This window comes from Typopeltis vanoorti, chromosome 24 (genome assembly GCF_054136105.1).
Source record: "Typopeltis vanoorti isolate ZY-2024b chromosome 24, IOZ_Tvanoo_1.0, whole genome shotgun sequence".
NCBI classification, from domain to species: domain Eukaryota; kingdom Metazoa; phylum Arthropoda; class Arachnida; order Uropygi; family Thelyphonidae; genus Typopeltis; species Typopeltis vanoorti.
The window spans coordinates 5997720-6025226 of record NC_143572.1 but is presented as its reverse complement, the minus strand read 5'-3'; the positions used below and the strand labels follow the sequence as shown (position 1 = coordinate 6025226).

Sequence of the window (27507 nt, the reverse complement as noted above, 5' to 3'; positions counted from 1 at the left end):
CTTCTCTGGAAATGAAACTTTTCCAAACTTCTTCCAGAACAGCATTGGCAGCACGCAGCCTTCCTGTTGACCTTGGATGATGCACAGAACAGCCTGTTTCCACAAAATTCTTGTGTTACATGTAGATTGTGCATCTTCTAGGAGGTTCTTTGCCATATTGTATGCAGAAATTCCTCTGAACTTGGCTGCAGGCTTCATTTTCTCAAACCAAAACACACAACGTGCAGGCTCTGCAGCATCAAAAGTCGCCATTTTCAAATGGTGTGATATATCATGACATCTAGTGTTGTCATTTGGTAATAAAGTTACATGACCTTTCACTACATTATGGCACTCATTCAACTTTTGTATATCTTCTGAGTTATTCTCTGTTCTTCTTATTAAAATAGAAGATGTGGTCTGAAACAAGATGGAATCTATTCTCATGAGAGACAGTCTATTTTAGGATTGACAGAAGTATATCAAGAGAGCAGTAATAACACAAGAATTAATAATGAGAAACACTAAATAGCAATTTAAGTCTGAGAGTAATCATCATGTTTATTAACAAATACCAAAAATATTAGAAATAAAAGAAAAGTTCATAGCACTGATAACAACAAGACTTTTCAAAAAACAATAGTACATGTGACAGATTGTTGATGTTTATTGCCGGGATAGCTAAAACTATGATGTATCAGTTTGTGATAAAATAACAGAGATATTATGTCTGTTAATTTATCAGGCTAGTCTCTATTCTGTGGGAGAAAGAATCCAAGTTGCCAGGAGGAAAAAATCCTAATATTATGCCTTTGTCTCAGAAAGGATAACAGCCATGCTTTTTAAGGTCCTTTTGCAAAAGGACCTTAAAAATTTTGAAAATAGTGATGCAAACTGAAGTTACTCAGTCTTACAGGAATTAAGTACAAAGATATAATGATATACAAAAGAACATAAAAGTTACAATACTTCTAGAATTTTCAGGGTGTTTTTTTTTTTTTTTTTTTGTTCATGTGTGATTTTGTTTTTCCCCTCATTAGAATATAAAAATAAATAAACACAATTCTAGATGCAGAGCAAAAATGCAGATGATTCTGTGTGTGTTTTTAACATGTTTTTTTTTTTTAAAACTCATATTCATAAGCTTTTATTTATTTCTGCTCTTTCTCTGCATTTACAACTCAATATCTTAAAATTTTAATTATTTAATTTGAAAAACTTTTTACTGCAGTCAGAAGAACAACATATATTCTTTCTTTCACGGTATTAAGCCTTCTGGCTTTTTAGTCTCACACCATCTCTTTAAGGATCCTTCTCTATTCCTTATACCTCTTTTGTTTTATATTTTATTTATTTTTGTAATCTGGTTGATGACATTCTACTGACATGTTGAATCTACCTATTTTTATAATTATCCAGTATTTGTAAATTTTGTTCTTATTGTAGTTCTTGTATTTTTTATTATTATTTTTTTAATCTAGTTTAGTGCATCCTACTGTTGTTCTCAAAAATTTAATTTCTATGATCTTCATAGGTCAATTTTTTCACTTCTATATAACAAGCTTAGCTAAAACAATGAACAGTACTTCTTTATATTATCTCGAATTATTTTTGCTGTAATATAAGCGGCACCATTAGATCAAAATTTTGTATAAAATTAATAAATTCACCAAAACCATATTTTAAATATATCATGCTAATAATCTTGTAAATTCATTAATTTTATGTTTGATCTGTTTCTTCAATATAACTTATATTACATCAAAATAATTAAAATTATTAATAGTTTGTTATTTAGAATCATTCTGGTTCTCATTGGCTCCTTTCCTTTAAATGTCATAACTTCTGTTTTATCAGAAGATATTCTCATACCATATTTGGTAACAAGGTTGTCAATTTGAAAACATCGTTGTTAAGGTTATCAATGCACAAACAGCAGACATAGTTCATCTTCTGTATTAGCATTAATATTCGATCATCTACTTAATAATGTATTTAATTGCTAATTTGATTCCAATTGTATTTATATAATGCAAAATATGTCATTAATATACAGAGCTGGTGTGATATTTTATATTTGATAAATAGATAAACAACTGATACAGTGAATACATTGGACCTAATATATCAATGAAATAGGAGATTAAAAAATTTTAATTCCATTGTTTTTTAAGAGTTACTATATCAAATAATCTACTTTATTTTTTCTTCATCATCAAAATCCTGCCATATACCCTCAAGGGGTATACAGGATATGATAGTACTGCATGAAAAATTTATATCATTACTAACTTCCTATCTACAATTTTCCTCCAGATATCAGTCTGTTACTTGTCAAGACTCCAATATTATCAGATCTTATATTTCTGTCGTCTAAAGCACTTTGTACCGTATCAATCCACCTATATCTTGGTCTTCCTCTGCATCATTTTCCTGCTAACCTGGCAGAGAACACTTGTTTTGTCAATCTTACCTCGCCTATTCTGTTTAAATGACCATACCACCTGAGATTAGCTGTGCTAATGCATTCCTGGATGCTAACAATGTCAAGTTCTTTCCTAATATTCTCATTTTTAATATGATATTGCCATTGATGCCATCTGTTCATTCCCCCAGTCTTTCTCAGGACTCTCATATCTGCAGTCCCTAGTCTTTAGTCAAGTGTTTTACTTCTAACCCATCTCTCAGATCCATAAGTTAAAACTGGTTTGAACACTGTCTTGTATACAGCTAATTTAGTGTTCTGACTAATTTCTCTCTTATTCCACATGAATTTATTCAGTTGACTTCCTACTATACCAGCTTTATTGATTCTGTTGTCTATTTCCATATTTAATTTACCATCTTCACTAAAAATCGTGTCTAAGTAGGTGAAATGTTTTACTTGTTCCACAGGTTCTCCGTTCACAATGCAGTTGACATTTTTCAACGATTCTGCCTATTTTTTATTGTCGTTGCTCTTTTTAATGCTGATCTTCATGCCATATCTATTACAACAGTTATTCAATTTAGTCAGAGAATCTTGCAGACTTGTAGCAGATTTATTGATAAGTATAACATCGTCTGCATAAAGCAAAGAGCTGACATTAACATCTCCAATTTTGATATCATGTTTAATACCACTTTCCTTCATAATGAGATCCATATAGATAATGAATAACAGAGAGGATAATGTATATCCTTGTCTCACACCACATTTAACATTAAACCATCTTCCTGTACTTCCTTCAATTCTAACTGCTGACTTACAACTCAAATAAAGACTAAGTATTGCTTGATATAATGCTGCATTGACATCATATAATTGTAATGTATTGAATAGCTTCTCTCTTGGCACCTTATCATATGCCTTTTCCAGATCTACAAAAAACTCAAATAGAGATCAGATCTTTCTTATATTCCCATGATTTCTCCACTATTTGTCGTCAAGTGAATATCTGATCCTGACAACCTCTATTTGGCCTGAATGCAGCTTGTTCTTCACCAAGCTTTTCTTCTACAATTCTTCTCAACAGTTTCCAAAGTATACTTGCATATATCTTACCAGGAACACTCAGTAGGGAAATACCTCTGTAATCCTCACATTCAGTTTTATTTCCCTTTTTATATATGAGTACTATGAGAGCTCTACTCCAATCATCGGGAATTCGTCCGGCTGTCCAGGTCTTCTAAACTATGCAGTGCAGTCACTGCAACACTTTTATACCACCATACTTCAGCATTTCTGGTAGAATATCATCTACTCCTGCTGCCTTTCCACATTTAAAGCCTTTGATGGCTTTTTCTACTTCAAGTATAGATATGTATTCTGACTGTATGCCTGTTGAGTGTTTTTTAACACTGTGCTATCACTGCTTGTTTCATTTAGCATTTCTCGAAGTAATCACTCCATATTTCAAGAATATCTTTTTCTCCCGTTTTCATGTCACCTTTATCATCTGTAACTCCTTTTACAGTACTCTTTCCTCCATTTCTAAGCTTCTTCAACATATTTTGCCACCTTCTTGATATTTATTTTCTATGTTCTTGCCAAAATCCTCCCATGACTTTTGTTTAGTTAGTTTTACCCAGTGTTTAGCTTTCTTAAATTTGTCTCTTATTCTCTAAGAGCACAAGCTGACTTATTTACCAGAAACTTTTGATATGCTTTCTTCTTTTCCTTCACTGCCTCTTTAACTTCCCGTGTCCACCATGAAGTTCTGATTTTTCTATCCTTGCAGACAACCTCACCACATGCCTCTCTAGCTTAATCAATCAAGGTTTTCTTCAAGGCTTGCCACTGAATCTCTAAAGTTTGGTTCCTGTTCTCAAACTCGTTCATTTTTTCTTCAATAATCTTTGTGTATTTTAGTCTACAGTTCACATCTGAGAGCTGCTCAACTTTTATTTGCTTTAAAGCTTTCTTACGTGTCATTCTTTTCAATATGAAATTCAATTTTATCCTGCTCAAGACTAAATAGTGATCACTTCCAATTTCAAATCCTCTGTACACTCTGGTGTCCTGCACCAGGGAGAAAACATCACTATCAACAATAACACAGTCAATGAGACTTTTCTTATTCCTTGCCTCTTCTCTCCATGTGAATTTCTGCACATTTTTATGTTGGAACATGGTGTTATTAATAACCAATCCATGTCCTGAGCAGAAATCAAACAGGTATTTGCCATTTTTTCCCAATATATTTTTGTATGTCTGACAATCATTTCCCCCAACAAGGACCAACGTTTTCCTTTTCATTGTGTCAGATGCTTTCTCTAAATCCTCAAAAAATTCCTCCACTTCTACCGTAGTAGAACCTTCTGTGGATCCATAGGCACAAATAAGTCTCATTGTCCAGTTCCCCATTCTATTTGCCCACATCACTCTACTTGAGACTGCCTGCCTTTCAAGAAGATTAGCCTCGTATTTAGTGTTGAATACAATGATTACTCCTTCTTTTCCTTGACTGTCATTTCCTGAATATAACATTTTGTATTTATTGCACAGAAAGATCTCACCAGTTTATGTCTTTTTTGTTTCAGTCACCCCTATTATGTCGATATGGTACTTATCTAATTCCTTAGCTAGCTCTATTTCTTTGCCATTCAGGCTTCTTATGTTGATAGTACCAATCTTTAACTCTGGTGATGTTGAGTTGGGGTGTTTTTTCAGATTTGTTCCAGTAGCTGACTTTTCGCTGTTCACCCTGGTTCCCTGGTGAAAACAACAGGGGCCTTGTTTAACTGGGCGATGCCCCAGCCAGCATGAAATTTTGTCATGTTGTACCTTTATTTTTTTATTGATAATTTTATTAGGAAATTCTGCTCTTTAGCCTGCAATGGTTAATTACTCTCCTCCACCCCAAATCTAGTTTTATTATTTAAATATCATGGTGGCTATATGTATATTGGGCAGTTATAGAGAAAGTGACAGAGTTCACATTTTCTTCTAGAAATATTCCATCAAGTTCTTTAAATCAAGATGTAGATTAACTCTATAATACTTTATATAGATTAAATAAAAATGATTCACTTTGTAAACTTAAGGATTAAGTTAATCAACAATTATTATTAACAGATTTTATGATGGATCTGAAATAGAATACCTGTTCTTTGAGTGTATGCTTCTCACTTTCAAGATCGGATATTTGTTGATTCTGTTCAGCAATTGTTTTCTGGTCTAAAGACATCTGGAGGAGCAAGAAAAATACATAATATATCTAATACAAAGAAATGCTATTATACATGCAGTTTTTTTTTCTTTATCATAGATTGTTAAATCAAATGAAAGCAACCTCTTTCCTTTTATGCACAGAAACAACACTTTTAAGGATAAGTTAAATCTTCAAAATGAAAGCACAATCAAGTGATTATGAAAGGAAAATTGAATAATATGATTTTTCTTTCAGAACACATTAAAAATATCTCAGAAAAATATGCTTAACTATTTTTCTGAGGAATCTGAAATTTTTCTCCAGTTCAAATGAGAGATATTTGATAATGCCTATTAGCAATACTTGATAGTGAAGCACTGAACATACAAGATTTGCATTAAATTTTTTTTTTGAGTTGACCAAATTTTTACATACTTTTCGTTTGTTTGTATATTTGTTTATTAGTTAGATTTGTTTGTTTCCATTTCCTTAAGAGTAAAAAAACAAATCTCCTATTTTTTTTTTTATGCCAGATATATCATGTGGATAACACCATTGTGAAAAGAGATGCAATAAAATATTCAGTTTCACACACATGCACACACTTCACTTGCAAACTTCGTTTGCTTATACCTGGATAAAGGATAAAAACAAAAAGATAATTTCTTGTTAAGTATAATATATATAGTCACGTGTCAAGAGGTTGCATTTTTATAGAAGACATAAAAATGTGTGTTTCAGAATTTTTGAAACATGTGGATAATTTTTATAAGTTAGTGAATTGTTTTGCTAGTTATGATGCTTCCACAAAAATGGAAAAGTGAGGTTAGTGTATTGTCAAGCAAAAGTAAAACTCATCATCATCAAATTCCTGACATGTACCCTCAAGGGGTGTACAGGATATGATAGTACTGCATGAAAAATTTACATCATTACTAACTTCCTATGTACAATTTTCCTCCAATTTATACTTCTAAGGCACTTTTTACTGTATCAATCCACCTATATATCTTTGTCTTCCTCTAGGTCTTTTTTCCTGCCAACCTGGAAGAGAACACTTGTTTGGCCAATCTTTCCTCTCCCATTCTATTTAAGTGACCATAACACCTGAGATTAGCTCTGATAACACATTCCTGGATGCTAAGCATGTCACGTTCTTTCCTAATATCCTCGTTTTTAATATAATATTGCCATTGATGCCATCTGTTCATGCCACTAATCTTCCTCAGGACTCTCATATTTGTGGTCTCTAGTCTTTGGTCAAGTGTTTCATTTCTAACCCTGCTTTCAGATCCATAATTAAAATTGGTTTGAACACTGTCTTGCATACAGCTAATATAGTGCTTTGAATAATTTCTCTCTTATTCCATATAAATTTATTCGGCTGACTTCCTACCATACCAGCTTTGTTGATTCTGTTGTCTATTTCCATATTTAACTTACCATCTTCACTAAAAATCGTGCTTAAGTGGCTGAAATGTTTTACTTGTTCTATAGGTTCTCCATTCACAATGCAGTTGATATTTTCAATGTTTCTGTCTATTTTCATTGTCTTGTTATTGCTGACCTTCATACCATATAGCTATAACAACAGTTATTCAATTTACTAAGGGAATCTTGCAGACTTGTTGCAGATTTATTTAGAAGTATAACATCATCTGCATAAAGCAAAGAGCTGACATTAATATCTCCAATTTTGATATCAGGTTTAATACCACTTTCCTTCATATTGTGATCCATATAGATAATGAATAACAGAGGTGATAATGTATATCCTTGTCTGACACCAGATTTAACATTAAACCATCTTCCTGTACTTCCTTCAATTCTAATTGCCTTACAATTCAAATAAAGACTAAGTATTGCTTGATATAATGTGATATAAATGACCCACTGACACCATATAACTGTAGCATTTTGAATAGCCTCTCTCTTGGCACCTTGTCATATGCCTTTTCCAGATCTACAAAACTTAAATACTGATCTTTGTTATATTCCCATGATTTCTCAACTATTTGTCGTAAAGTGAAAAGTAAAACTACTGCATCAAAAAATGTATAGATTTCAATACGAAACTTCCTGCCATTGAACTTGCTTAAAGAGGTGAACATATGGCTGTTTTGCATGTTAAATAATAATTTAAAATTTTACCTATTATTATTATTGTTAGCATCAGGCCTCCATGAAGTCAAGAGCAAGAGAAGTATTATGGGAGATTCCCACCATCAAAAGTCTCTCTCTCTCTCTCTCTCTCTCACACACACACACACACACACACACACACTTAACTTAGGCAATGCATTCATTCCAGTTGCCAACCATTCTCCATGCAAACCTGTTGCTCACATCCTCTTTAGACAGTTTCTGGGCATGGTCTTTGGTTCTACCCAGTATCCATCTATTCTATGAAAAATCTCTTCAACATTAACCTAGTAACAATTCTCATGCCAACTTATATGTCTTGATCATATCCTGACCTCTTCCCCTCCTATTCATCAGGGTGTGCAAATGACATTCCATCAATCTGTTCTTATATATTTCACAGACCCGAAGCCCCCCCCCCCTTAATCAGTCGTCACTGGTCCATTTCCAATATATTCTCAAGCACATGAAAGCCTGGTGACCAAATTTCCATACAATAATCCACAAAGTCTGATCAACAGCCGTCTTACTTCTGAATGTTGAGGTCCTCTTCTCATCAATGTCATAATCTAAAATAACTAAAATTAATTAAAAAACATTAGCCTATTCATAATATTAATGTTCATAAGTATATGATCTTTCATGGATTAGAATAATGTAAAAAAATTAATCACTTTTGAGTAGGATTAAAAAATGATAACATGATAGTACTCGTGGAAATGTGATGAATAAATTGGAACAAATGGGGATTAATGTGAAACTAGTGATATAGATACGATAGTGGCAGATGAAGATGCAATAACAGTTCCATCTAATCTATCTGTAATTCTATTCAATCCGTAATTATTATTATCATCATCAGACCTCCATGGAGTCTAGAGTCTCAATGCGGGAGATCCATCCCACTCTCTCACACACTGCTCATCATACCTTGACTTAAATTCATTCACTGTCTCTTCTCTCACCACCACACTTTCAGACACTGCATTCCAATCACCCACCACTCTCCATGCAAAAAAATCTACTCCTAACTCCCTTGCTTACACTTTCCCTATACAACTTCTATGAAAAATCTCATCAACATTAATCTGTTAATTACCCCTTACCAACTTATACAATGAAGTGGGGGGGGGGGTATTAGAACTGGAAAGTTCTAATAAACACCTAGAACAACAATGATTTTAAAGCAATCAATATAACCACAAGAAAGAACATACATTAAAACCCTTTAACTCCCATTTTCATGAATTGTAATAATTTATTCTTTTCGTTCAGGATATATAAGAAGAGTTGCTTTAATATCATTTTTGTTCTAGGTGTTTATCAGAATGTTTCAGCCTCCCTCTTTGTATGTCTCGATCATGTCCCTCCCCCCCCTCCTCATCCTTCTACCCACTAGGCTCTGCAGTCTGCATTCTTTCAATCTGTCCTCATACTCCACATTCCAGAGAACAGAAACCAATTTAGTCAATCATCTCTGAATCATTTCTGACTCATCAACTTTTTGAAAACCAGGCAACCAAATTAATGCTTTGGTTGCATTATTGTGTTCTTGCATCATTGCCATAATCTATAGTGTTGCCCTCACAATTTTAGAAAGCATACCCCGAAATTTCAAGTTTCTTATCCACCATTACCCCCCAGATCTTTCATCTCCTCCACTTCCTTTAAGATATGCCCATCAATCCTATACTCTGCATCCCATCTTTTCTTCCCAAATTTTAAAACCTTACACTTTGCTGTCCTCTTGCTTACACTTTGAGTCCTCTTGCAAGGCTACAACATCTGCTCTATTTCTCAATACTCTCCCCAACTCTGCATCATCTGCAAAGTAATGGAGAGTTAAAATGATTTAAGGGGATATTCAGTTGTTTGCTAATGATGCAGAAATGGGTATAGCAGCAGTAAACAAAGGATCATGGCCATGAATTTAATGTTGCAGAATGTAAGGTTATGCTTTGGGATGAACAGATTTCATACTGAGTATTACACTGATGATACTGAATATAGAGGCTAGGGATTTAGAGATGATGGTGGAACAGATAGTTGAAGTTCAGAAGGTATATTGCAAAAGTTGGCAAAACAACTCAAAAGGATTACTTGGATGTGGAAGAACACACTGACAAGCAGAGATAGGGAGGTTGTTATTCCTCTTTATAAGGCTATGATATGGCCACACCTTGACTACTGTGCACAGATTTAGTCACCTGCATTTCTTGAGGACAAGGATTTGGTGGAGAGGATTCAGAAACTAGTGAGAAATCTGGTGACAGTCTATGAAATGCTTCCTATGAGGACACTGAAGGTGTGTGGATTGCAAAGTTTAGTTGAGAGGTGGAAAACAGGAAACATCATAGAAACTTGTAAGTTATTAAAGGTGCTTAAATAAAAGATTGACATAAAAGAAAATTTTCAATACACGACAAGTAGAGAGAGAGTGAGAATTACACGGTTATTTCTAGAAGTTGTGTAAGAATGTGGTGAGTAAGGGTGTGCAGACTAGATTTTTTGTTTGGAGAGTGGTGAATGACTGGAATGAACTGCAGAGATGGTTGTTCACTGCCCTGATAGTGAATTATTTAAGGAAAGGTAAGATAGGCTTGTGTGAATAATAGCATGAGTCTCCCACAATTGAGTCTTCTGTCTCCATGAAAATACCTATATAATAATAAATGTTTCTAATCTGTAAGTGAAATTTTCTTAAAAACAAAAAAAAAAAAAAAAGAAAGACTTTTTAGTTGTCATGTAAAATCAAAGTTGAGCAATTTTTCCAGTACTTTTATCACCATTCCTGAGATATTGATTGGCCTATAATTTGCTATTGCAGTCTTAGAACCTCCTTTATGCAAGTGAATTATTTTGCTCTTTTTCCACTTCCATTCAATGAAATAATAAAGTGGTTAAGGTGTGTATATGTAAGAAGGCAAATATCAATACTTTTATGATTTGATAAAGTGTCTGATTAAAGCTAAATTTTATATTATTTTATATTAATAATCATAAATAATAACTGAAGTGTTTTATATAAATGTTAATAAGAAAGCATTTGCATACTTTTTTGAATTTTTATCTTTTGAAAAGAAAAATAATTACTTTGAAGTTCATATTACCTGATTAACTACTGCCTTATATTTTCTCATAACTTCTGTCATTTCTTCTTCCATTTCTTCTAGCTGAGTCTGAAGGGCACTTTTTTCTCGTGATAACTGAAGACAACGGCCCTCAACCTTAATCAGATTACAATTTTTAATATATTTTAAGTCAATTTTAATTTAAATAACAGAGTGATAAAAGTTATTCAGAATTAATAAATGCTAACAGTCAATAAAAACACCAATGTGAAATCATGTTATCCATGATGAGAATAACACAGCATTAATCATTATGTCATTTAGTATACTTCAATGATGCCTACACTTTTATTGATAGAGCAAACTAATACCAAAATTACTAATTTACTTGGACAATTAAGTTTTCTTTCACTAACTAAGAAATCAACTGGTATGGGCTAGTTTTATTACTAAATAATTTTAATCCATCTCCCATTTTCCCTTTTCATGTTAGGATCAACGGTCTGTCACAGAAAGTAGCTTGGCTTTTTAAAAAAACCTGATTACTGTTTAAGATAGGTCAGTTAATCCTATATATATTGTCTGTTATTATAAATGTTAATTTGCATGCATTCTAGCAACAGTTAGCTTGTTTTGCAGGATATAATATGTGATGGGGGGGGGGGGAAATGCCTTCTCTGTATGAGACTGGCTAACTCACCTTTAACTGAAAAGCCATGATAAAGGTTCTTTGCATTGTAGACAGGATTTGAACCCAAGTCTTTCAAACTAAAGGACCATCTATACTGACTGAGCTACAGAAGTTATGCTAATTTCAATATTTTCATAAAAATATTAAAAGACAGAAGAAAGACATGAGAAGCAAGAAGACAGTAATAGTACACAAGTATCTAGAAAGAAGAAACTCTAGATGAAGCAAATGAAACAAATGAGAATACATGAACATATCATAAACTGAGCATGTGGAAAAAAACAGAATTAGTAAAGCCTGAAATTTAAAGATTTATGACTGGTATGCAAAAGAAATAAGGAAGATAATTGTGAACAACAGAAATATAAGAATTTATCATAACTCCTAATGATTTGATTCCAGAAAAAAAAAAGTTAAATACCTTGAACGTTTTAGATGTAAAGCTGCAAAATTTTATATTCCATACATGCTGAACAATATGATTTTACTGAAGTATTCAAATGAGCTAATTTTACCTCATGAATGAACTACAAACATGCGATCTAAATTACAAAGGGTGGAAAAAGAAAAGTTCATGTTGTATATCCATATGCATGTAAGCAAGCCCAAGAAAAAAGTGACTACAATGTTAGTAAGCCTTTCACCTATTACTTAATCACTTTAGTTTTGCCAATTTACCAAAACACGCCTGGAAATGAAAAGCAAATGCTGAACAAACATTGAGGATTATTACTAAAAGCACACAGACCAAGTAAGAATAGTAGCAGTTTTGCTTACTGCAAAAATCAAAAAGAAACACACACCAAAAATCGAATAACAAGAGCTAAACAACAAAAACCGAGATAAAGTAAGGACATACTGATTTTAAAAGCTGAAAAAAGAAGCAAATTTTATTATGCTTGTGGCATAACAAAATTCTTTGGACTGCTTTTAGCCTGCATAGTCAATTTAGCTTTCTGAAGAATACTTGTTACTCTTCATGACTGTTAAAAAAAAATAGTGTTAAATCCACTTAAAGAATATCTCAAATTGACAAAATGTAGCTGTCAATAAATAAACAAAAACCACAAAACAGACAACTGGCCAGAAGATTTAACAGTGAGGCTAGTATCAATATGTTAAAGTTTTATGAATTACCTAAAGCACTATTTCCCAAATTTTTCCTATGATGGAACACTTCACAAATTCCTGAGATTTTTACAGAACACCTTGGTTAGAGTCGCAGCATTTAAACCCATTCCAGGCTCATATTAATATTAATTTGGATAATTTTTCACGGAACACTTATTCAATTTCTGCAGACCACGATTTGGGAAACCCTGACCTAAAGCATAAAAAGGAGAAGACATCACTTGGAGTAACAACAGGAAGGCATGATGTTCAAATATCTTATAAAGTAGTTGATTAAATGACAATAAATCTCTTGTATGTGGAAGCATTGGGAAATTTATTTTCCTGTTAGTATGATGAGAACAGATAAAAGAAAATAACACTACAAAGAAAGAAAGAACCAAACAAATAAACAAACATGCAGCAGAGCCTGCACTTGCATTCAAGTAACTAACGGCCGTCCATTGGTAATTAACATGATGGCTGCAAATTCATGATCTACTGAATAAAATAAATTGAAACTTTCAATAAGTTAAGAAATTTTCTTAACTTAAAATATTAAAATTCTTATTTTCTACAATTTTCTTCATTTAACAGCATGTCAATGCATATCAGATTTTTTGGCTCATAGCAAAATAGGAGAAAAGAGAACCACAGTTTTCCTTTCTTTGTGCAAGATCCAGAAATGCAGCTGATTTCACTCAAAACATTTATCAAAATTTCTATATTATTATATGAGATCTCCAGAGAGTCAAGGACTCACAGAGGGAGGCTATACATCACCCAAACCAGCTGTCATACCTTCTCTTAAATTCATTCACGCTAGATGCACTCACTACCTCTAATGGCAAACTATTCCACCGACTCATTCTGTGAGAGAAAATCCTAGCTCTTATCCCTATCTTGACTGCAAATAAACTTAACTTCCATAGATGCCCCTGTGTTCTCAATATAATGAAAAATTTCATCATACGATATCCTATAACACCCATTCAGAAGTTTATAGACATCTATCATATCAGCCGTCTTTCTCCTGTTCAATCAGAGTCTTTAATCCATGTACTTCAATCTATCCTCATAATCTAAATCCATAATTCCCAATATAATCTCTGTAACTCTTCTTTGCATCCTTTCCACAGCTTCTTTATCCCCCTTGTAACCTGGGAGAGAAACTGATGAGACCAAAATTGGGAGACCACATCTGTGCACAATAGTGCACAGATGTGGTCTCCCAGTTTTGGTCTCATCAGTTTCTTGTAGCATAATCCTGCTAATATAATATGCCACTGGAAATTTCAGAGGTCAAGCTAAATGTGGTCATTCTAAGACCACATTTAGCTTTACCTCTCTGAATTAACGTCATTTATTTTTTATCTGGCTTGACAGAATATTTTTTCCTTTTCAGTTATAATTTGAATTGCTTTTGAACAATCTGTGGGTCTTATCACAATTGCCATTTGTGCTCTGAAGATGCTAGCTTGAAATCCAGCAAAATATTAGTGACTCAATAAATTATTTACTATTTGGTGATTATTATGAATAACCACCAAATCTTAAGCCTATTATAATATTCCTGAGCTTCCTCGAGAATCCCCATAGATTTTAATAACAGCATTGATACTGGAAACTGAGTCTAATACATAGCCATACAAGAGATCCTGTTTATCAGACTCCTCCTCCAATTTAATGCACCCCAACTAAAATTACTACTCTTACTTACTCCTGATTTTTCTCTTTTGATCCAATAATTATCCTCTATAAATCACCTTCTACCCATGAATTTGCTAGTTAATTCATCAATATCTCAACCCCCCCCTCCAAATTTTCTACTGATGAGTGAGCAGTGCTTATAAATAAAGCTAATAATGCATGCTCCATTTGAATCACGCTTCATATGGCATTCTTTTACAGGTGACAATTATCATATATGCAGTCAATCCATTCCACTGAAGTTCAGAATTACTGTTTTTTTTTCCTTTTTTTTTTTTTTTGTATTTTGTCCATGCAATTAAAAATTACAGGCTGTAGCTTAATATAAATACAATAAATATTGGCTATAAGTACTTGCAATATACACTTAGGTCTAAATTAATTCTCTTTATACAGCTCTTCAACAAACTTAAAAATATAATTCAAAATCAATCAAAAATTTTTGGAGCTCACATGTACAAATGCTTTTGCACACATATATTTGTAAATGTTCTTAGTTGACATTATAGTTATTGATTTTATTTATTTATTTTTAAATGTACATGTTTTGCTATTTATCACTTTAAATATCAGAAAGCAAAGGTAAATGGTTTAATTAATGGTCAGATATTTAATGCAATTTGCACTCATCTATACATTTCACAACTGATATATATATATATATATATATATATATACACGAGGTGTGGCTATTAAATAATGAGACAAGGTGCGCTGTGAATCATGTACTCATAGCAGTGGGATGACCTGTGCCATGAATGACCTTGAAGGTCCTAGAAGCAGTTGAGATAAGCACTATTCGCTGTCGCTCATAGTTAGTCTGTAGGCAGTTATAAAAGAAACACGTGTGAAGTCACTTTGCTGGAATAATGTCTAATGTTAAACTCGAGCAACGCATTATTTCAAATTCCTTGTAAAATTAAAGAAATCAACGACTGAGTGTTTGAAAACGTGTGTAGAGGCTTAAGTACTGTGAGGACATCATGTTGGAGGCTTAATGGATTTTTTACAACACTCAAAAAGAATTAAAATAGAATTTAATACTTCCTATATTTCGTCCTAGTCACTAGGACATCTACGGGGATTACAAAAACAATTAATGTAACATATACACAAATAACAAACAATACTAAGCCCAACCATGTGGGTGACATTAAAGTCCTATCTAGGTAGAGCGCCCTCTAAGGGCAGTAGTACGTGGCCTGGAATGTAAGGTGGGAACTCTGGTGATGAGTGTTTTCCAAATCTTCGGAAGCTTAATGCAACCGTATTTATTGAGATTTGGTTGGTTTTTGAGAGCTGCTGCTGCTTCTAAGAAAAGTCTCTCTTTCTTGAATTTGCTGTGATGGAGCATGGTGGTTTTCTTCCATGATACCCTGTGGGTGGTGTCCAAAACATGGTCAGCCAAGCCTGAATGGCCATAGTTGTGTTTGAAGATGTACGACATGTGTTCCTCTAGACGGATGGATGCTGATCTGCCTGTCTCCAAAGTACGCCAGCTTACAGGAATAGGGTACTTTGTAAACTCCAGGCAGAGAGAGAGAGGAGGGAGCTGATCTTTCGTAGAACGGATAAGGGTAGCAAGTTTGCGGTGGGGCTTATATGCTGCATGTAGGTTGTACTTTTTTAGTATCTTGGCTATTTTTTCGGATGTGCCACAGATGTAGGGTATGGTGATGGCATTTTTAAAATCTTGTTGACGAGAAGGACGGGGAATGGGGGAGGAGTTGATTATTTTTTTGATACTGTGATCGCTGTAGCCATTGGAGAGGAAAGTGCTGTGTATGTGGTTAAGCTCAGTAGTGAGGGCGGTTCCACTGGATCAAAGATTGTGGGCTCTCTTGGTAAGGGTTTTAATAATGCCATATTGTTGAGAGGGGTGGTGGTGGGAGAGTTTGTGAATGTATCTGCCTGTGTGTGTGGGTTTTCTGTATACGGTGAAGGTAAGTGTATCATTAGGCAGGCGTGTGACTAAGGTGTCTAGGAAGGGTAAACAATTGTTCTTTTCCATAGTGAACTGGATTCTTGGATGTAGACTATTGAGATGACTGAGGAAGGAGTCTAACGTGTCTGGGCCATGAGGCTAAATAGAGAACACATCATCTACATATCTTAGCCAGATAGAAGGTTTGAGTGGGGCTGAGTCTATGGCTCGTTTTTTGAAATCTTCCATATAGAAATTGGCAAAGGGGGGGGTGAGACGGGGGAACCCATGGCAGTTCCCTCTATCTGCTTGTAGATTTTGTTGTTCCAAGAGAAATACCCAGAGTTAATGGCAAAGGAAAAGAGATCTAAGATATCAGAGGAAAAAACGTTTTCTAAGAGAGATAAGGTGTCAATTAAGGGAATATTGGTAAACAAATTCTCCTCAGCGATCGCGCTACCTACATCCTGCTAGAACACGACCCCACAAAAACACAAGCTAAGAAAGTAAAAATCTTACTCAAAAAAGTATCTTCTTGGCCCCCTGACATCACGAAAAAACTTAAACCTTTCTGCTCTCGTCCTCCCCGAACATACGGTTTACCAAAAATCCACAAACCCAATTCCCCACTAAGGCCTATAGTAGATGCCACCAATGCACCTTGCTATAGAATATCTAAACAGCTGGCCAACTCTCTGATCCCCCTCACCGGAAGGTCCCCTTCCTATATAAAAAACTCGACCCACTTTAAAGCCCTCACAGAAAATTTAACCTTGAATAAGACAGACATATTGGTAAGCTTTGATATCTCCTCTTTGTTTACCAATATTACCTTAATTGACTCCTTATCTCTCTTAGAAAACGTTTTTCCCTCTGACATCTTAGATCTCTTTTCCTTTGCCATTAACTCTGGGTATTTCTCTTGGAACAAAATCTACAAGCAGATAGAGGGAACTGCCATGGGTTCCCCCGTCTCATCCCCCCCTTGCCAATTCCTATATGGAAGATTTCGAAAAATGAGCCATAGACTCAGCCCCACTCAAACCTTCTATCTGGCTAAGATATGTAGATGATGTGTTCTCTATTTAGCCTCATGGCCCAGACACGTTAGACTCCTTCCTCAGTCATCTCAATAGTCTACATCCAAGAATCCAGTTCACTATAGAAAAGGAAAATAACAATTGTTTACCCTTCCTAGACACCTTAGTCACATGCCTGCCTAATGATACACTTACCTTCACCGTATACAGAAAACCCACACACACAGGCAGATACATTCACAAACTCTCCCACCACCACCCCTCTCAACAATATGGCATTATTAAAACCCTTACCAAGAGAGCCCACAATCTTTGATCCAGTGGAACCGCCCTCACTACTGAGCTTAACCACATACACAGCACTTTCCTCTCCAATGGCTACAGCGATCACAGTATCAAAAAAATAATCAACTCCTCCCCCATTCCCCATCCTTCTCGTCAACAAGATTTTAAAAATGCCATCACCATATCCTACATCCGTGGCACATCCGAAAAAATAGCCAAGATACTAAAAAAGTACAACCTACACACAGCATATAAGCCCCATCGCAAACTTGCTACCCTTATCCGTTCTACGAAAGATCAGCTCCCTCCTCTCTCTCTCTGCCTGGAGTTTACAAAGTACCCCGTTCCTGTAAGCTGGCGTACTTTGGACAGACAGGCAGATCAGCATCCATCCGTCTAGAGGATCACAAGTCGTACATCTTCAAACACATTCAGGCTTGGCTGACCATGTTTTGGACACCACCCACAGGGTATCATGGAAGAAAACCACCATGCTCCACCACAGCAAATTCAAGAAAGAGAGACTTTTCTTAGAAGCAGCAGCACCTCTCAAAAACCAACCAAATCTCAATAAATACAGTTGCATTAAGCTTCCGAAGATTTGGGAAACACTCATCACCAGAGTTCCCACCTTACATTCCAGGCGACCTACTACTGCCCTTAGAGGGCGCTCTACCTAGATAGGACTTTAGTGTCACCCACATGGTTGGGCTTAGTATTGTTTGTTATTTGTGTATATGTTACATTAATTGTTTTTGTAATCCCCGTAGATGTCCTAGTGACTAGGACGAAATATAGGAAGTATTAAATTCTATTTTAATTCTTTTTGAGTGTTGTAAAAAATCCATTAAGCCTCCAACATGATGAGTGTTTGAAACTGTTGCAGGAGGTGTACAGTGATAATGTAATGTCACATGCACAAATGTCTGAATGGCACAAATGCTTTGCTGAAGGTCGAGAAAACGTTGAAGATGAAGAATGACCAGGTCGCTCTGTCACGGCAGCAACCAAACAAAATGTTGAAAATTAATGAAATTGTCCAAAGGATCGCCGATTAAGCATTTGGATGATAGTAGACATGGTGCACATTGATAAGGAGACTGTATGACAAATTTTGCATGAGCAACTGAACATGAACAAAGTCGGAGCCAAAATGGTTCCCAAAAACTTGTGTCAGGAGCAGAAAGACATCTGGAAACAAATTTTCATGGAACGGCTGACAGTAGAGCCAGACTTGCAGGAGAAGATCATCACATGTGATGAGATGTGGATTTTCCAGTACAATCCAGAAACAAAGAGACAATAGATGCACTGAAAAACTCCAACGTCACCGAGAATGAAAAAAGCAAGAATGAGCAGGGTCAATTTTTTTTATATCAACATTATTACTGTGAGGTTCTGGCCAAACTGAGAGAACGAGTGAGGAAGAAGAGACCCGATCTCTGGAAGAACAACGCTTGGATTCTCCATCAGGACAATGCTCCAGCCCACAGTATACTGCTAAAGCAGTATCTGGCTGATAAGAAAATCCCAGTGTATAGATAGAGGAGGGAGTATGTTGAAGGGGATAACAATTAAGTTGTGCAATTGTAATATTAAACCACATTTTTGCAACCAGTCTCGTTATTTAATAGCCATGCCTAGTATATATATGCCAGGCAATGCTACAACATGGAATTAGCAAAAGAATTTTATATGTGTCTATGTACTTTCTTCCAAAGCACACACACATAAAAAAAAAAAAAAAAAAAAAAAAAAAAAAAAAAAATTAACTTAAGGAACATACAAAATAGACTAACTCTGTATGTCTATATAGTAGCCCTGTAATTTTGAGAAGGACGATTACAGGAAGTCTAGTTATTGTCCTCAGGGAAGAGGGACTGCTTCCTATGTGAAACTATTGAGGTTAGGTTGAGAAAATCATGCTGTTGCTCCTCTAATGAATACTTTTTCAAGAGAACCAATCAGACAGAGAGAGAGAGAATTTTCCTCTACAAATTAACTACAGTAAATCTTATGCTATGACAACTTGTTTTTTCTTGGTTCCTAAGGGTTCATAATAAAGTGCAAATCAACTGTATTAACTTTGCTTTTCACTAGCATCTTGCTGACTGCTTACAGTGAAATATTGCTACACTCCAATAGCATGAGAACTGATGACATTGTTCCCATGACTGTGACCAAAAGACTGGTGACTGCTACAATGCAGTTTCGTATTTTCCCTTTCTGTTATTTTATTGTAAACCCATTTCTTAATGCAATACTTTCACTGAAAATAATTTACAAATTTACTTTACATTTTCATTGTGTGTAGTTCAAACATATGTGTTTATTATGTTCTTCTTCAACTGTAAAGCTTAGATTTGTGTTTATTTCTTTTATACATTATGTTGGAGGTTTAATGGACTTTTTACAACACTCAAAAAGAATTAAAATAGAATTTAATACTTCCTATATTTCGTCCTAGTCACTAGGACATCTACGGGGATTACAAAGACAATTAATGTAACATGCACACAAAAACTTACAATACTAAGCCCAGCCACGTGGGTGACAATAAAGTCCTATCTAGGTGGAGCGCCCTCTAAGGGCAGTTGTAGGTGGCCTGGAATGTAAGGTGGGACCTCTGGCGATGACTGTTTCCCAAATCTTCGGAAGCTTAATGCAACCGTATTTGTTAAGATTTGGTTGGTTTTTGAGAGCTGCTGCTGCTTCTAAGAAAAGTCTCTCTTTCTTGAATTTGCTGTGGTGGAGCATGGTGGTTTTTTTTCCATGATACTCTGTGGGTGGTGTCCAAAACATGGTCAGCCAAGCCTGAATGGCCATAGTTGTGTTTAACGATGTACGACTTGTGTTCCTCTAGGCGGATGGATGCTGATCTGCCTGTCTGTCCAAAGTACGCAAGCTTACAGGAACAGGGTACTTTGTAAACTCCAGGCAGAGAGAGAGGAGGGAGCTGATCTTTCGTAGAACGGATAAGGGTAGCCAGTTTGCGGTAGGGCTTATATGCTGTGTGTAGGTTATACTTTTTTAGTATCTTAGCTATTTTTTCCGAAGTGCCACGGATGTAGGGTATGGTGATGGCATTTTTAAATTCTTGTTGATGAGAGGGACGGGGAATGGGGGAGGAATTGATTATTTTTTTGATACTGTGTTCGCTGTAGCCATTGGAGAGGAAAGTTCTGTGTATGTGGTTAAGCTCAGTAGTGAGGGCGGTTCCACTGGAACAAAGATTGTGGGCTCTCTTGGTAAGGGTTTTAATGATGCCATATTGTTGTGAGGGGTGGTGGTGGGAGAGTTTGTGAATGTATCTGCCTGTGTGTGTGGGTTTTCTGTATACGGTGAAGGCAAGTGTATCATTAGGCAGGCGCGTGACTAAGGTGTCTAGGAAGGGTAAACAATTGTTCTTTTACTTTTCCATAGTAAACTGGATTCTTGGATGTAGGCTATTGAGATGACCAAGGAAGGAATCTAACGTGTCTGGGCCATGAGGCCAAATAGAGAACACATCATCTACATATCTTAGCCAGATAGAAGGTTTGAGTGGGGCTGAGTCTATGGCTCGTTTTTCGAAATCTTCCATATAGAAATTGGCAAGGGGGGGTGAGAAGGGGGAGCCCATGGCGGTTCCCTCTATCTGCTTGTAGATTTTGTTATTCCAAGCGAAATACCCAGAGTTGATGGCAAAGGAAAAGAGATCTAAGATGTCAGGGGGAAAAACGTTTTCTAAGAGAGATAAAGTGTCAGTTAAGGGAATATTAGTAAACAAGGAGGAGATATCAAAGCTTACTAATATGTCTGTATTATTCAAGGTTAAATTTTCTGTGAGGGCTTTAAAGTGGGTAGAGTTTTTTATATAGGAAGCTGAATTTCCGGTGAGGGGGGACAGAGAGTTGGCCAGCTGTTTAGACAGTCTGTAACAAGGTGCATTGGTGGCATCTACTATAGGCCTGAGTGGGGAATTAGGTTTGTGGATTTTTGGTAGACCGTATATTCGGGGGGGACGGGAGCGGAAAGGTTTAAGTTTTTTCGTGACGTCGGGGGGCCAGGAGGTTACTTTTTTAAGTAAGATTTTTAATTTCTTAACTTGCGTTTTTGTGGGGTCGTGTTCTAGCGGGATGTAGGTAGCGCGATTGCGGAGGATAATGTTCATTTTACGATTGTATTCGCTGGTATTAAGGACAACTGTGGCATTACCTTTGTCCGCTCTGGTGATGACGATACTTTTTTCTTTGGGTAGTTTCTGGAGAGCCATGCGTTGGGAATAAGATAAGTTACTTTTTGGAGGCGACGAGTGAACGAGGATGTTGGCTACGTCGAGTCTGATGTTGTTGGCTACTTCCGACGGTAAGCGACCGATCCCCCGTTCGACGTTAACCATTACATCGAGCACCGGCACTTCTTTCGGGGCGACGGCAAAATTACGGCCGAGGCAAAGGGCGCTGATGGCATCATCGTTGAGCCTTTTGGACGAGAGGTTTATTACTGTCTGGAGTGGTTGAATTTGTGGTTGTGGTTTGTCTTTAACCAGGCTGTTGTATTTCTTGACGTGTTTGTTTTTTATTTTCTGAAATTCTCTCTGTGCGGAAGTTTCCGAAATGTCAGAGAGAATCGACCAGAGTTCAGGGTTAAGAACGGTGGAGAGCTCCGCTTGTAAGGAGCCAATGGCGGCGTTCGTCACTGCGAGGGTGGCACGAGTAGAGGCGATTTGCTCGCGTAGTAATGCTAAGCTGGCACGTTTGTATATCCGGAGTGCTTTTTTGGAATGGAAATTTATCTTCATTTTAACACATTTCGGTATCACTCTTGTGTCCCGACATCTTTTTAAAAAGGCCAGCCTATTTAGTTGTCTAGATAGTCGTAGTTTTGACTTACCGTATTGCTTGGATTTGCGTGCTAACTCTTCTCCATGGATGATTAGAATTCTTGTGTAGAGGCTTAAGTGCTGTGAGGACATTATGTTGGAGGTTTAATGGACTTTTTACAACACTCAAAAAGAATTAAAATAGAATTTAATACTTCCTATATTTCGTCCTAGTCACTAGGACATCTACGGGGATTACAAAGACAATTAATGTAACATGCACACAAAAACTTACAATACTAAGTTTTTGTGTGCATGTTACATTAATTGTCTTTGTAATCCCCGTAGATGTCCTAGTGACTAGGACGAAATATAGGAAGTATTAAATTCTATTTTAATTCTTTTTGAGTGTTGTAAAACGTCCATTAAACCTCCAACATAATGTCCTCACAGCACTTAAGCCTCTACACAAGAATTCTTTTATACAGTTCATTCTAATTTGTATTTTATCATTACCAACAATATGATCAAGAGCTAATTTTATCATTTCAGTATTTACAGGCACTATGATACCACTCTTATATTTTAATCTTGTCTTCTTCCTTACTGCTTAGGTAGTAGTAAAGGCAAAATCCTAGTAATAACTAGGACTTCACCTTTACTACTACCTATTATCCAACTGATTACAAACAAACAGATAAAATATAATTGCTATGCATTTATCTAACAAAAAGTATTAAAGTTAGTTTTATCTCAAAAAACACACTTAATTCAATTTTTGTATGTTTGAATCAATGTATTCAAAAACTCACATCGTTTTTGGTCCTAGTGACTTCCTCTAACTGAGTCTGTATATCCTGCAGCTCCATTTCTGCTGTCTGCCTGGCTTTCAAAGCTGCTGCTTTTGCAAATTCTGCATCTTCTAACTGTTAATAAAACATTTTTTTTTAAATGAGGATGTATGCACAAACAAGACATTAAACAATGAAAAGCATGACACAAATTCATGTTTTTGAAGATGGCTAATTTCTTAAAAGAAATGCATCTAGTTGGAGGAGAGGAGCATTTAACTTTTTTGTGACTATTTCTGATGAATGATCCTCTTTTATTAGCATTACATACAATTCACATATTCTCTGATATGCACCCCAATGGGATGTACATGTACAGGATATTATGATAATAAAGCATAATTAAGTTTTCATTACGTTTTCTTTGTGCCAAATTAATCTGCCATTTGTGAGATCCCCAATAAGTCAGTTTTTATATTCTGGTCTTCCATAGCATTATAAATGCCTCAACATACTTAGATTTAATCTTCTTATTCTTCTGGAACTTTCCCAACATCCTTCATTATTTGAGATGAGGAACCGATAAAGAGGATCCAGGGAAAAGCAACCAAGATAGTCACAGGTCAGCAGAGTGCTTCCTGTGAGGAGAGATTACAGGTTTGTTGGTAACAAAGTTTAGCTGATTTAGCAATGAGTTAAGATAAAAACATATAAGTTACTAAAGAGATTTTATAGGATTGATGTAGAATAAATTTCTCAGTACATGACAAGAAGGGAGAGAACAAGGAATCATCCCTTCAAATTGTGTAAGCACGGTTAGCAAGGTTGAGAAGACAATTTTTTTCCTTTCAGAGTAGAGAATGAGCAGAGTGCAGTGAGTTTCTGGTCAGCTTTGAGTATTCTATAAGCAAATAAGTTCAAAGAGAATTATGTACTGCATGAACAATAGTTAGTGCTGACTAATGTCTTTGGATTCAATGGAGAGGCCTGAGTAATAATAATAATAAAATTCCTACTTTTGCTAACTTTTCCTCATATACTTTGCTTATTAAGTGAACACATCACCATTAGATTAATGTTGCTTACACATTCTTGAATGTTAATAATGTTCTTCTGAAATATCTTCATTTGACTTGGAATTTATTTAGGAGTTGCATAATATTATCTTCAAAGAGTAAATCTCTTATTTTAATATCAGCCACTTTATTTCATAATGTGATCGATACAATGATTTTAGATTAATAAATAATTTTAGATAATAAATAACAATAGCAATAACAGAGATTTGGGGCCATTATTGGGCTGGTGATGTGTAATATACATACACAATAGGCCAATATACTGATATAGATTAAACGTGTGGACAGACTTATGTGTTCGTCGAACATGTTGTTTATTATTTTAACGGTATAATAGAACACAGAAACTAAGTAAATAATTAATTTATTAACTTGATGCTGATATTTCGCTGGTATTATAACCAGCATCTTCAGAGCACAAAAACACTGTTTGTCACAATACGCGAGACTAAAACAACATGGTGTACATTAACAAAATTGTAGCAGCAACACAAAGACTAGAGTCCTGATTTTGGCGCCCTCTATCTGAAAAAAAAAAAAAAAAAAAAAAAAAAAAAAAAAAAAAACGCTATCATATATTGCTAGAGTCCTAGAAAAGTGCTAGTTTTTCCTTAATATGACTGTCTCCCAGATCTTCGGCAAGTTAATACAGCCATATTTGTTGAGATTTGGGGTGTGTTTTAGGGCTTCTGTCGCCTCTAAGAACAATCTCTCTGATTTATATGGGTTTCTGTGTAGTACTTTTGTGTTTTTCCAGTTGATCCTGTGTGCAGGGGTATCCAGAGCATGGTCTGCTAGGCCCGACTTCCCATAATGATATTTCCGGACGTATCGTTTATGTTCGCTGATGCGGATATTCACAGTTCTTCCTGTTTGACCGTAGTAGGCTTGATTGCATGAGCAGGGTACTTGGTAGACTCCTGGATGTGATAAAGGAGGAATGCTGTCCTTGGGTGAGCGGATGAGGGTGGCTAATTTGCTACATGGTCTGAATGTAGTGCGTAGTTTATGTTTAATGAGAATTCTTGAGATCTTTTCGGATGTGCCTTTAATGTAAGGGATGGTGACTGTTTTGTTGTAGTTCTCTGTGGTGGATGGTGGGAGGGGTTTCTTAGGAGTGTTTAGTATTTTGTTTATTTTTTGTGGATTGTAGCCGTTGGCCAAGAAGGTGTGGCGTAAGTGAGTCAGTTCAGCAGTAAGAGCCTTGTCATTTGAACAGATTGCTCTCGCTCTATGGGTTAGCGTTTTTAAAATGCCATATTGTTGAGAAGGATGATGGTGTGATTGTTTGTGTAAGTATCTGCCTGTATGTGTGGGTTTTCTGAAAACTGAAAATGATAAGGAACCATCTGGGAGACGTGTAATGAGTGTATCCAGGAAGGGCAGACAGTTGTTGGCTTCCGGTTCCATAGTAAAGTGGATTTTTGGGTGTTGGCTATTTAAATGTGCTAGGAATGTTTTCAATGTCTCAGGGCCATGTGGCCAAATGGCAAGCACATCATCAACATAGCGTAGCCAAAGTGTTGGTTTGAGAGTGGCTGTATTGATTGTTTGTTTTTCCAGGTGTTCTATGTAAAAGTTGGCTAGGGGGGGAGAAAGGGGGGAGCCCATGGCTGTCCCATCAATTTGTTTGTATATTTTCCCTTTCCATGTGAAATATCCTGCATGTATTGTGAATTTGAATAGTTCAAATATATCAGGGGGGAAGTGTGACTTCAGTAGATTGAGGGTTTCTATTAGTGGTACATTTGTGAATAGTGAAGTGATGTCAAAGCTTACTATTAAGTCTGAGCTTTTTAGGGTGAGGTGTTGTAAGATGCTTTTTAGGTGTGCTGAATTTTTGATAAAGGAGGGAGAATTGTTAGTGAGAGTGGCTAGTAGCTTCGCTAAATGTCTAGCCAGTTTGTATGTGGGACTATTTATACTGTCCACAATTGGGCGTAGGGGTGTGCCTGGTTTGTGAATTTTTGGTGATCCATAGATCCTCGGTGTTCTAACATGGAAGGGTTTGAGTTTGTTAACTGTGTCTTTGGGCCAGGAAGTGACTTTTTTTAATAATTTTCGTGCCTTATTCTTTTGTGTGTTGGTGGGATTGCGATCTATAATTTTGTATGTTGACTGATCTTGTAATAGTGTGTGCATTTTGTTTTCATATTCAGTTGTGTCCATCACCACGGTTGTATTTCCTTTGTCTGCTTTTGTTATGGTAATCTGGCTGTTGTTGTGTAGCTCTTTTATAGCCATGAATTCCTTATGTGGGATATTACTTTTTGGAGGCTTGGACTTGATTAGGATGTTGGCCACATCTAAACGTATGTTGTTAGCTATTGTTGGAGGCAGGTCGTAAATTCCTCGTTCGATGGACGCCATTATTTCGGCTTTTGGAACTTGCTTCGGAGTTATGGCAAAGTTGTGCCCTCGACTTAGAGCAGTTGTGGCTTCTTTGCTTAAGGTGAGTGACGATAGATTCACAATGACGAGGTCTTGTTGTAATTGCGGTCGTTGTAGATTTTCGAACTTCTTTTGGTGCCGGTTTTTGACTCTGTCGAATTCTTTTTTTGCCGTTGCGTCGGTGATGTTCTCTAAGATCTGCCAAAGTTCCGTATTTAGAATATTATGCAATGATTCTCGTAATGCGCTGATGGTTGTATTTGCTTGTGCTAATTCCCGGCGAGTGGTGTTAATTTGTTCGCGTAAAAGTGCTACACTCGCTCGTTTATAGATGCGTTGGGCTTTGGCCGAGTGGAACTTGTTTTTGATTTTAAAACAGTTAGGTATTAATTTGGTGTCTCGGCACCTCTTTAAGAAGGCTAACCTGTTTAGTTGCCGCGCCAATTTCAACTTCCACTTACCATATCGTCGTGTCTTGCGTACGATATCGTCTCCGTGAAGAATCCTTAAACGTGTGGACAGACTTATGTGTTCGTCGAACATGTTGTTTATTATTTTAACGGTATAATAGAACACAGAAACTATGTAAATAATTAATTTATTAACTTGATGCTGATATTTCGCTGGTATTATAACCCAGATGGTTCCTTATCATTTTCAGTTTTCAGAAAACCCACACATACAGGCAGATACTTACACAAACAATCACACCATCATCCTTCTCAACAATATGGCATTTTAAAAACGCTAACCCATAGAGCGAGAGCAATCTGTTCAAATGACAAGGCTCTTACTGCTGAACTGACTCACTTACGCCACACCTTCTTGGCCAACGGCTACAATCCACAAAAAATAAA

General features: G+C 36.0%; 1 protein-coding gene across 1 annotated transcript in view; it reads right to left on the bottom strand.

The window, feature by feature from the left end:
* Mhcl (Myosin heavy chain-like) overlaps positions 1-27507 on the bottom strand; it is a 719798-nt gene that overhangs the window by 77204 nt on the left and 615087 nt on the right. Inside the window, exons 29-31 of the mRNA XM_090414205.1 lie at positions 23202-23315; positions 10865-10981; positions 5565-5648 (exon numbers count right to left, since the gene is read on the bottom strand). Of these exons, the coding sequence (XP_090270331.1) occupies positions 5565-5648; positions 10865-10981; positions 23202-23315 (315 nt within the window). The remainder of the gene's footprint in view (positions 1-5564; positions 5649-10864; positions 10982-23201; positions 23316-27507) is intronic.